Raw genomic sequence first — 12,784 nt, forward strand, 5'->3', positions numbered from 1 at the left:
ACAATGGTGCGCTTCCCTTAAAACCTAATCGGCGACCCATTGTTTTTATACACGATTCTTGTATGGCTTTGCTTCGCTCTCTACTCGAAGAAGATTCAAAAAAGAAAAACGAAAAGAATGATCAACGATACCGGCTTCGATGCATAAAATACTCAGCTATGTATGTGGACACCAGTGGACTGGTTACTTTGTGCTCGTTAATCGATCATTAACCGGGTTCGAAGTCTATCTTGGCTACGGAATCGTGATGTGAACAAATGTAAGGTCGAGAAATCAATGAAATAATTCGGTGACCAAAAACAAAAACAAAAAAGACAGAGTGAGAGAGACGGAAATCAAACGGGAGGAACATCATGATGATGAAACTGAACTGTTGATAAACCATGTGTAGTATCGTGTTAGCGATTAGTTGCACCAATAAATACAAAAAACCCAGAGGTGATCAAAATTTGACACATTCAATGGAACCCAAGGATGGTTTTAATCGACAGCGTTAATCGTGAAGGAATGCAGGTATCCGAAACATCGACGTCGGGGCTGCTGATAATGATACTTCTCTTTTCGTTTCCATTCCTCTTTTTTTTTTTGTATTTCTCGTATCGGGATTGCGTCAACCGAAATCGAAAGCTCGCATCACGGCGTGTGGTTTTCGGATATCCGCACAGGATTTATCGCATTCTCTGCAGTCATTATCGTTTTTTTTTTCATTTTCTTTTTTCTTTTACCTTATACGTCACTATCACGTTTATTAGAATCTCTCTGGACGGCTAAATTTGTTCTCGTGATAATGATGATTATGATGGTGATTATGATGTGTGTGTGATGTGGGGGATAAAACAAGAAGAAATAGATTCGCTCATTCTCGTTTCCATCGTCTTAAAAAATAAGGATTGAAGAAAAAGAAAGCGAACAATGTACACGCTCGGCGAAAAAAAAAAAACATGAAAAATATCTCATCGGCTGTCCTCGATGTCGAACCTGAGAATCTGTGTGCAAAACCCGATTCTCGTTTGTCGCGAGGATGTTGTAGCGAACATGTCCGCTAAAAGAATGCGGGCTTGATACGCTAAAAAAATCATGGATGGCGCATCACGAACGAACCAACGAACGAAATCAAGCGTTATCCGAAACGAACGAAACTTGAACGTTCGGTGATGGCTAATCGTATAATAAAGAAGCTAAAAAATATATATGTATATATATATGTGTATACGTAACTCTAGCTTATGGCTTACTGCTCTATATAAACTGGAATCTTAAGTAACAAGACAATTTACGTTGCTACTTAAATCGTAAACGGCAGAATAATGCGCGCGTTAAGTACCGCTTTTTTGAGCCTTTCCATCATTTTCTTTTTTTCTTCTATTCGTTCACCATTACGAATGAAAATCTCACTAACCCCCCCTCCCCCCACTTCTCCACTATCCGTACGTTTAAAATATGTCGCGAAGTATTCATTCTTCTCTCTTGTTCTTTCATTTTTTCCCCCGTTTTCGTTCGTTCATATATATATTTTTTTTAATCCTCTTAGTAAAAGATTACTAACGCGATAACATTGCATCGTATAATAATCGAATCACAGTAATCGATGCCATTAGATCCGAACAGAAGTCGTATCTTATATCAATCACGTTCAGCCGGCGACGATAAAAATACTTGTCGTTTATATGTATATATATATATATAGTTCTACTAACTCTACTTAAAGCCTAGAATTTCACTTGTACTTTATGCTTCGAACGAGAGACAAGCCAAAAATCGTATGGCGGTACTAGACGGAAAATAAACGGCCGGTCGAAAATCAATCCAAACGATACGAACGCCGAGTGAACTGATCAAAAAGAGACCGCTTACAAATTAGGAATGAGCCTTGTTCAGTGTTAACATTGAGGTCAGATTTGTTAGAAGAGGCTGATTAGGATGGTACTTACGTGACGGTATCTTCTTGAATACTGTCTTGGCCATGAAGTCTTGAAAGCGTTGCGCGTAAAAGCCTGGCCGGTGTACTGATACGGTGTCCTGTAAAAAGAAATTAAACGTATTCCATCATTCATGCAGCACACCAACGAATCCTACAGCGTATAACGAAGATCAACCATATTCTATATTTTTCAAACAGACCGGGCTCCTCGATTACAAACATCTGTATACCGTTAAGTGAATAATCCCAAAGATAGAAGGAATGAAATGCAGCTCGTGTAAAGTTAACGTGTATCAGAAGAACGGCAATTGAATTGAATAAAATGAAAATAATCAATTTTACTTACGCCGTCGTGTATCATGGATTTCCAAGTGTGCTCGAGCTTTTTCTTAAGCCTGTAACTTTGCAAAATATCAATGATACCAAGGAAGAGTAAGAGGCGTTCGCCACGAGCATTGCGAGCAGGGATCCCACCTGGACTGCTAGGAACACGAACGTAATTAAAATCACGTTATTAGAGGGTCCGTGGTGTATACAATCGCGAGAAGACCGGGACACGATACTCACGGTACATCGTCCTCCTCGTCTATCGGCTCGCTTTCGGCCTGAATACTCTCCATAGCGGTACTATGCGCGACCAACCTTTGTCGATTTATGCTTCGTGATCGGTTCAGAGCGGTAGCTCCTATTCTGTCTTCCCTCTCCCGTTCCCTTTCCGCTTGAATAAATCCTGCGGCGTCGCCGGCGACTTCGCCGACTTCTTCGTCTGCGCTGGCCGATAACCTCTGTTCCAGCTGCAACACGACGATTGTATTTTATTTAGGTCGTATCGGAACAGGAGAAGAATAAGTTAGAGATATCAGCTTAATCCTAATGTTAAAGCAAAATTCTTCGCTCGTTCAAGCTTGTAAATAAATTTCTTAAGATAAAATAGTGGTACTCGCTTACCGCCTTTTCCCTCGCTGCCTGGTCAAGATTATGAATGCCAACTAGCAGAGAGTAGTCCATGATTTTGAAGCTCTCCAAGACCCTACAGTCTCTTTGAATCGTCTTAACCAGAGCGCTGTAAGTGTCCGCCTCCAAAAAGATCCCATCAGAATGATGTTCCATGAAATCCAAATCCTTGTACGTCGGCGAGGATTTGGATCTTTCCGTTTTCGACGCCTGGACATTGAAGAAACGATTAATCGCTCGGCTAACAAACCATTCGCGTGGAAATAATTTGTAGAATTTTACCTTTCGCTTGTACGTTGACCCCTTTAAATCATACTTCTGATGCAACTTCACCGATGAGGGCAGGAGATTATTCATGGCGACTAATCTAACGTTTTTACTATTACAACGATAGCAATACAACCCGAAGAACTTCGGCAGTAACGTCCTCGGGTTTTGATTTAGATTCTGGAAGAACGAAACAAAATATCCACAAATTGCCATTGGATTTTCGACGAGGAAAGAATGCTGAACTTTTTCGTTAATCGAAATTTAATTATCAGTTTACCATATAATATCCTGGAAGAAGGGTCTGCAAGAACTCTCCCTCTTTGTGTTGCACAGTCTTTATGATGAACTCGTCATCATCAGTTAGGTAAAAGATACTGCCACTGGCGCCCGGATTCGATAATTCGCGTAACGGCGCGCTGCACATCGACATCTAAATATTCAAAGCGACGGTTAGACGCCGGAATTGTGTGGCAACGGTCATCGTTTTCGCCGGGGAGAAACTGAGGTGGCGGCGAGCCGGGCCCACCTTCGTTGCTCCTCGCTGAAAACGGCTGCGAGTGTCCTCTACTCACTAAAAAGTCGTCGGGTTGAATGCCGAAGAGATCTCGAAAGTAGCGAAATGCAATCGGTGCGTAATTTTTGAACTTAAACTCGGAGAAGTGGTGGGCCGGGGTGTGATTCGAGCCTTCGCTGGGAAAGTTCGTCGTCTCGACGGTCATGAAATCCTGCATCAATAAATCACGCTCCGGTTTGCTCGCCAGACCGCCCACCGCGTGCTGAATACCCAATTGTATCGATCCCATGATTTGTGTCGTTTGGATCTAAAGAATATAAATCAACGGACAATAGTGAGTCTTCGATATCCCATATAATCGGAAACAGTAATGACCAAAATTTATAGTTCGCTTGACTCGATCCTTTCAACCGAAGAGTTGTTATTCTATATAACTTCTTGAAGACCGAGTTTCTCAATTAAAAATACTCTCAGATATAGGACAGGGAAGAGGACAATAACTGATGTTTCTGATACAATAAAGAATGGCCAACAAGTTTCTCATCCTTTATGCATTATTCAAAATACCTGATCCCCTTGTTGGAAAGTTTAAATGAAACTTTTCTGTTACGGCACTACGATATGAATTATGAAACCTTCTATCCCCCCTCACCCTCCCCACCTTATTACTTTTCACCGTAATCTCTTCTCGATAAGACCTCAAGCGAATCGATTAACGTTCTTACAGTATTTTCCACTTTACCTTTTTGTACGTGATTTCACCTCCCACACCAACTCTTCTGTGGCCGATCTTTCTTTCTCTCTCCGACTTGTTCCTCGACACCCCCGCAGGGGTTTTGAGTCCCGCGGTGCCATGCTGGGTTATCGAGCTCTGTAAACACGATGCAGTTATTCCGCCGTTATCGTACAGCAATAACCGTTAACATTTCGAAATTTAAGTCCAGCGTGAACCTCGTCGCCTTTGTTAATTAAATCCACTCCCTCCTAATCCCTCAATTGTACTATACGGGTCAAGATTCCCTTTTGTCTTCGCTGCTGCTTAAAATATCACTCGACCGGCGCTACCTCTGTGGTTGCATTTACAACCCCATTTCACGAGGAAATACAAGAGTCCTTAATATCGACTCCTGGGGTTGTTTCTAGTCAAACCGATTTTTTTAATCGTACCCGTAATTTTCATCGGCGCACAGTGCACTCGGTATTACGAAATTAACTAAGAAAATTGTTAACTTGTTATTTAACTTTTGATATTCCGAAGATACTTACAACACTTCTATTAAAACACTGCAACGAATGAAATAATATTTATATACTGTATACAAATTTAATCGAATAGAATCACAAGTGTCTAAAATGAACATCGCATTATACGTCAAGCGTCATTTTAGTTTTAAACAATCAGTGCACATTCTATATTTTTCATAGCGCACAGCGAATTAGTTATCTTATACCTTAAGAATTTCGAGAATTGCAAAACGATCAGAATGAGATTACCGATATATTTATTTGTTATTTCCGCAGTCGTTACTGCCTTGAACGGATCATTCGCCGCGTAAATTAAGATAACGTTTACGAGCCCATTCGGCGTCGATTCTATTTGAAAATTCAGCCAAGTCGGGCAATTCCCGTGGTCGGTCTGACACACATCGCAACGGCCGTTCATCGGTAAAGACAAACGCGGTAGGAAGCTTCGTCCAAGGAACACACTGTTACGCGTCATCCGAATGAATAATTACTCGACTATTCTCGTCTCTAGGCACGGTTCATCTAGCCCCGCAACGTCTTATTCGTTACGTCGACGCTTTTGCGACTCGCCGTGTTTGTTCACCGACACGACCACGTTTCTAGATACTTACGCGGCGCGTCGCTTTTCCTCCCCGGGGAGCCCCGACCTGTCTCGTTAACCCGTTGCCGTGCGATTTTTTTCGCGACTCTGCTTGTCAGATTTATTTTACGACCAACCCTCTTATACTACGGTACAAACATTTCGATAGAACCGTTATAAGGTGATATTATTATAATTAAACCGCGGAGCTTCGTACAAAATCAAAATTCCTCCAAGTGATTCGAAGAAACAGGGGTTAACTTGAAACTGATTTCCTCTGTTAAGAGTATCAATATATTGAAAACGAAGTAACAATATTCTTAAATTCTTGTAAACATTCTTCTACTTTATATTTTATGCACTCATACTTATCATAAATGCAGTCTTCTAGCACGGTTTCCATATAACACGACTCGGTAAGCTTTGGCAGTACTTAAACCAAGCAAATGTTTCCATGACATTGACCAACTCAGTTGACAGTATTCTCACAACACAGTTTCGATGCAGTGTGGAACTAACCGTATTATAGAAAGGTCTAATCATAATTCGCGAGTACGTAAAGAAAATTTCTATTCGTGGCAAGTGCAGATTTACTTAGAAGATTTACATACTGATAATAGGAAAATCATGTTTCGCTTCAAATAATGTTGATTTTTATTCGAGTAACCTAGAAGCCTTCATACCAAGAGTCTTTTTTGTTGTTACACCGTAAAGGGTTGGACCTGTTGTCCGCGATAGAACGAGCGTTCGCCGTCGAATCGGTAAAACACGCGCGCGTAATCGCCGCAGGCAATCTCGCGTCACCATCTTTCGTCACGGTAAACGACGGATTGATCAACGCCGTCAGGGTGTGGGCAAAAATAGATTTCGATTTCGCTGAATGAGCTGGCCGACGCGTCCCTGCCCGACGGTCCGACGACCATTGACAGGAAATTAAAGGGAATCGATACCGCCTATCCCGTTGAGGGCTCGCGTGTTGGAGCGCGAAGGTCCTCCAAGTTAGCCGGACCTTGAAGAACCAGATGACAATAATGACGACCCGTACTGACGTAACGGAACAACGTTTCCGGATAACGGCTGTATTTTTCAATGAACTAATGAAATTCTGGATGGCAATCGAATTTCATGGAACTCGGTGCCACGAGGAAATTCATTCACGCTGTTAAGGCTTGTATTTACTGTTGCTCGCGTGAGTCATATCGTTCCAAACGCTTGTTGATCATCACGAAGATATTTTCATCGTTGTTTCCATTGATTAACGCTGTAGTCACCGGTAGCTAGTAATTTACGTAATTTATTGAATTTTCTACTTTGAATGAATCAGAATATTTGGAAAGTTGTCAATGCTAATGGCGTTGTGATACGGGTTGATGAACCTTTCGAAGTTAAATGGATACTAAAATTCAGTTGGCAGTCGACGCGTTAATGAAGCTGGATCGTTTAAAGAATTAGGAAGAATGTATGTCAACTGTGAATTCCTTCGTGTCATTTATAATTCGATGTATTTTGATTGATATCGGAGACCTTTCTTTTCCCGAGCCTTCACAGCTGGAGAGGGAATCGCAATGGCCGATTTGCCGGAGACAATACACCTTGAACGCGGCGAATCGACGCGTCGCCGTCGAGACATTCCATGGTTAACAATGAGACGTGTGAAAATGCGCGAATCGAACGGCGGGAGATAGCAAAGATTTTTCTTACATAACGCTCGCGTCTGCGAGTCACAGCTGTCCGCGTTATATCGTAACGTTATTGGCCGCGTCTTCTTCTTTTTTCCCTTCGTTTCAACCGAGCATCGATGCAAACACCTATGTTACATAAATAAATAGGATCTTTTTTATGTAACGTCTAACCAGAACGAACGATTTCCCGTAGGCACATTGGATAATACGCGATAAGCGAACGGAAGTAATTATACGATAGAGCGTGAAACAAGGAAAAGTCGTGCATTGTTATTACAATAATCATTTATAAATTTAAATAATGCCGTACACGAATTTAACTTTAATATTCGTGTAGAAATAGAATATATACATCACGAAAATCTGTGAGTTTGTATCCATTACTGTTAAGATCCTATTGCTTCGTGATTTGGGAAGCAATTGTCGAAATATTCGGAGACTTTTTAATTGTAGCACGATAAACGATCGCAGACCATGATAGAGATCTGCTGTCGGTATTTTGAAAATGTGTCACGTTGTTTCGCCTTGCAGCCACAGAAATAAGCCGGTGGAACGGAAGAGCGATACACGCCTCGAGAATTTCGATAGTGCGCCCAACGTCGGTTATCTGTTCCGTTCACCGGTTGTCAATACAATACAATAATACATTGCTGTGTAAGTTCTGCCCATTGGAGTGCGTCCTCTACGAATCTCGACGACTGAAACAATTTCTAAAAGGAAACCAGTGAAATGGAAATCTACTAACTCTTGAGAAAATGTTTGTTACCCGCGTGTCGTGTACTGTACGTTGTCGCTATAAGTTAACGGGTGGAACTGTTTACAATTGATTCTATCTTTAGCTTCGCAACGTATTGAACAACGGTTACATATTCAATAAATCTCCGATTTTCTGCTTAGAGAAGGTAGTTATCGCGTTGGCGAGTAGCGGCGAATGTATACACTTCAATTATCAATCATCGGCAGATAATAAATGTGTTTAAAAATAACGGCTAACTAATTGGCACGCCTAATAATAGTGATAGTTGCGTTTGAATTGAGTAAATCATAATAATACCGCTTATATCAGGGTTAAATTTAATAGCAGGCTAATCGTTTAAATGTCTAGGTTCATTCGAAGCATTACTCACACTTATTATTCCGTATAGATCGTCAAACGTATTCGTTGAGAGGAATTGATTAACTTACTGAACAATCATACAAATATCCGACAATTTGAAACCGTTATCGGGAGACTTTGAAATCCTGAATTACAATAGACTCAACCACCAACGACCGAAGATTAAAAAGTAGACGATACTTCTCGCCCATTCAATCATTCTTTAATCGTCATTTCTTTTTAACTTTTTCAAGAACATAAATATTGTTCTTTATTTTGTCACAATTTTAATAGTCCCATCGACAGCAAATACGAAGCATTAACATTGCAGAAACGAAACGATGGACAGAACTTACGCAGCGATCTGGTATCACCGGAAACGAGGTCCACCGCCGGTTCGTTCGCGAAAACAATTCGAAGAATTTTTTCTACTTACGTCAAGCGCCGTCACCTTGTCTCCCGTGGATTTATCTGCAACATATCGAGAAAAAAAAGCAGAAGGAGCGTGTCTCTTGCATGAAATAAGGTCACGTAACAGTCGGCCCGTGCCCGGCACACCGATACACACGCGTCCGCCATTAGTGAATGAAACTGAAGTCCCGTTTCTAAGTTGCGCGGCCCCGCAAACGAGAATCGTACGGCCGTGTGCGATCAGTTAAACCCGATGCATATTCCGGGAAAGAAACGAGAAAGTGGAACGTTAACCGAGTTCAAAAACGAAAGTCGTGCACACACGCACCGGGTGCAGCCGATTCACTATTGACAGCGTGTTGCGCCGCGCGAGCCGTCGACGGAAACCGTTATGATCCCGTCTCGGCCAAATTTTCGACGTCGACGACTCCGCTCGGTTCGTGCTCGACAAAACCGATGAATACTCGACGTTACGCTGAACGTTAGTATTATTAATGAAATATTGAATACGACGAGTTTGGTAGAGGTCGGCGAAGGTTCTATACGAGGTCAATTGGACACTCTGTATGTACCGTACTCTGTATTGATCATCAATTTTAATTGAATATTCAGTAATGTTAATATTCGTTCGTTTAGTGACATGCTTTGTCAGCCTGAATATGCACTGAAATACACCTTGCTCTGTACTTTAATTTATATTTATCTGATACTGTTATTAATGATGACTTTTTTTTTATCGTTTCATACAATAGAAAATTATTCCTCGAGGTTCATTCAGACCATACATTACTCGATTGTCCGTAAATTTCCAGTGGTAGATTTTTACCCGGGTATTTCCATAGATAGTGCGCAATTACCATTACGATACCGCTTCAGAAATTATTTGCTATTGAGTACTCGTTTAGCAAATATGTTTCGTGATGCAGGGTACTTCGGGAAATTGCATTTTCCACGAATACAGTGTAAGGATGATTGCAATCGTTTCAACCGGAGTATTTTAATTTCCATGATGAGCACGTGGTATGGTACCACAAATAACATCGTAGACAATGGTGCTATTCCAGGCGAATTGGAAGTGTTACGATGATATAACACGTGTATTTCATAGATGACTGTTGCATTGAAAATAAACTAGTAAACAGTTCTGTTGGAAAAATGGCCTTTCTCTTCGGAAGAAACAAAAAAGAGGGGCGGGACGTCCCGATGAACCCATGATTTTCGTGGAAGTTGATTCAGCGTTGGACCGTGGCGTCAGCCAAGTGAAAAATAATTCTATTACCGTGCGTTAACCACGATTGGACGACGAGCGGAGAAAAAAATATCGTTGGAAGCACAAAGAGATTTGGTACAGTTCCACGAAGCGTCCCATGCAGTCGGAGGATGCTTAATTCAAGTAGTAAACGATGAATAAAAATGTTGTTTGATTTATAATAAAAATATTTAATTGATTTTTTCCATGTACTGGGTGTTCTATTATTAACCCTTTGCACTCGGAAGTTTCTCACTAGAAATGTTTAACATTTTTTGACGAGGCAAAGACAATATTCCTTGAAACTAACTCGAAGGCAAATCACAAGTACATTGAGGAACGAAGTTATTTTATTCCAATATTTCACGTATCAAGGCATTATACAAAGTTGAACATTAACCCTTTGCACTCGAGAGGTGACTCTCACTCACCATTTGATTTCATACAGTAAAACTATAAAATTTGATATTTAATATTATACTTCATATAATGCATCAATTTAAGAAATATTGAAAAAATAGCTTTGTTCCTCAATGTACGTGTCATTTCTCTTCGAGTTAGTTTCACAAAATATCATCTTTATCCGAGAGTCGCCTTCCGAGTGCAAAGGGTTAAACCCCCGAAGTTAGCCAGGGCGAAGACATTTGCTACCCCTATCGGGACACGGACCAAAACTCTGTAGATCTAGCTCTAGCAATAATCCGAATGTGGTCGACGTCCTGTTCATCGAGTATTTCATTAAAGTAAAGATTTCCATCAATTCTATAAATCCCGTTATAAACTGTTCAATTCAACGATTACTTCAACGGAAGAAAGCTGTTCTCTTTCATTCCAGATAATTCTACAAATACACGAATTCGCATAAACATGCGCCATCTGGTAATATATTGAACGCACTTCAACGCGAGCCTCCCAAAATCATCTGACAAGTAGAATAAACTTCTACTCGTTACTCCCCATAGATCATGCCCGTCGAGCCCGGTTTCACGTAAAGATCCTCGTCGCGGAGCGGCACCGCTCCGAGAACGCAGACAGCGTTGATCGGGGAACACCCTGTACGTAAGAACGCTGGCCATCTCTGGTAGCGCACAGGACGCGACGGGTGACACCCATCAGCTGTCAGATCGTGAACTGGATTAACTCGGCGTAGACCCGTGGGTGCCCGGGAGAGCGTGTGTACACGGTGATCGCGCGACACCCGGGTTTCCAATGGACGTTTGCGTGGCGCGGGCATGCGGAAGCAGAATGAAAATCCGATCGTCCGGAATCGATCGATCACGCCTATCCTCTCGGTCGTGTCTCGCCGCGCGAACCCCGACGGCCGAACGAAGAGGGACAAAGACAGACGGAGACAGGGGGATAGACAGACAGACCGAAAGAGCGAGAGAGAGAAAGAGACAGAGAGGTAGAGGGAGATAGAACAAGATAGACAGCAAGAGAAAGAGACAGAGAAAGAAACGACGCCCGTCGTTCCGAGGGAGCGTCTGGGGTCGCGGACGCGTTTCTAGGTTATGTTTCGTGACACTTGGAACGCTTAGCCACGGGCCGACCAGGACGAAACGAGTTCTACTCACTGTCCTCGTCCGTGGACTGGTCCGGCCTGAGATGATCCTCCGTGGCCTGCGCCGGACCCGTGAAGCTTGTCTCGACCACCTCGATCACGTCCACATTGTCGCCCGAAGCCATTTTGTACGCGCGTGTCGTCTTTCGATCCACCGAGAGCGCACTGACTCACGTACGGCCGCGGCCACGATCCTCTTGACAGTTTCGCGAACGCGCCTCCTCTGTCGTCGCCTCGCACGCCAGCATCTTTCGGAGTCCGGTTTGCAACACGCCGAGCTCAGGGCGACGCGTACGTGACGCGCACTCCCTCGCGGAACATTTTCACGTCGTATGGCACACGCGACTCCGCCGTTTCTGTTCACCCGCCGTCCACCGAGTCAGGGAAAAGCGAAAAAAATGTCACCGACACCGCGCGCGGCCCCCAAAAGCCTCTCCAGCTCCGGGCTGAGAACACCCACGAACCTCGAGAGCGCCTCCGGCCTCCCTGCTATTCGCCTATTGACCGGACGCCATCTTGCCCGTACCCGAGCGTCATCTAGCCGGCGGACCGACGAACTCCGTTCGATTCGTTGCACTTCCGTTCAATGAGCGTTCGTTTAGAACTGTTTTCGTTGGAAACGTTTTATTTTATGTATTGAAATGCTTTTAGTGAATTCAGTGGGCAAAGGGAGAAGTTGAAGTATTGGTTTTGAGTAGAGGATGTAGGGGGATTGTACGATGAAAGGGGATACGGTGATTTTGGGTGACGTTTATCGACGACAGGCATGGCAGGTAGTTTTCTTTTACCGGAAGATATGAATATGACTCGATGACCGCATCCGGATTGAAATAGAGATTGTCTCATGGCAGAGGATGGAAAGCGAATATAGGAAAGGAATGATGAAACGCAGGAACGTTATGTAAGTTACGGCGGAGCCGAGCTTTATCAATGAACGAGCGTGAATGGTATCAAACGAACGTTCGGGTCGATATCGAAGAAAGTCGGGCGACTGGCGACCGACACGCACGAACGACAACGTGCGTGACACAGAAATTATAAAATGTTAAACACGAGCGAGATTATTTTTATCGTGACGGGAGTAAACTTTTCTATCAGAGCGCGGCGAATTCGTTTTATTTTCTCTACGAGCAGCTACGCCCGAACGTAAATGCAGTGTTAGCGAGCGCGATCAAACGAGCACTAATAATACGTGTCTAGATCGGTACGATTGAATGTAGCCAACGATAATACGTATTTTCCCTGAAGTTGCTCGCAATGTATATTCATTCCCACCGCTGGAAGCCATAAATTATCCGTTA

General features: G+C 42.9%; 1 protein-coding gene across 16 annotated transcripts in view; it reads right to left on the reverse strand.

Moving 5' to 3' along the window:
- The window catches only part of PIP5K59B (Phosphatidylinositol 4-phosphate 5-kinase 59B), a 45,077-nt gene extending 32,759 nt beyond the window's left edge, over positions 1-12,318 (reverse strand). For 4 of the 16 annotated variants that reach the window (XM_076365220.1, XM_031976663.2, XM_076365221.1 and 1 more), the window contains exons 1-10: positions 11,497-12,318; positions 8,699-8,733; positions 4,402-4,530; positions 3,718-3,966; positions 3,423-3,575; positions 3,158-3,322; positions 2,870-3,085; positions 2,489-2,715; positions 2,268-2,403; positions 1,932-2,019 (exon numbers count right to left, since the gene is read on the reverse strand). In XM_076365220.1, coding sequence (XP_076221335.1) covers positions 1,932-2,019; positions 2,268-2,403; positions 2,489-2,715; positions 2,870-3,085; positions 3,158-3,322; positions 3,423-3,575; positions 3,718-3,966; positions 4,402-4,530; positions 8,699-8,733; positions 11,497-11,608 — 1,510 coding nt within the window. In that variant the 5' untranslated portion in view covers positions 11,609-12,318. The remainder of the gene's footprint in view (positions 1-1,931; positions 2,020-2,267; positions 2,404-2,488; positions 2,716-2,869; positions 3,086-3,157; positions 3,323-3,422; positions 3,576-3,717; positions 3,967-4,401; positions 4,531-8,698; positions 8,734-11,496) is intronic. The other 12 variants (XM_031976671.2, XM_031976665.2, XM_076365223.1 and 9 more) reach the window with 7 other exon arrangements.
- Positions 12,319-12,784: the final 466 nt, after the last annotated feature.

The sequence above is a fragment of the Nomia melanderi genome, chromosome 2, assembly GCF_051020985.1.
Source record: "Nomia melanderi isolate GNS246 chromosome 2, iyNomMela1, whole genome shotgun sequence".
NCBI lineage: Eukaryota > Metazoa > Arthropoda > Insecta > Hymenoptera > Halictidae > Nomia > Nomia melanderi.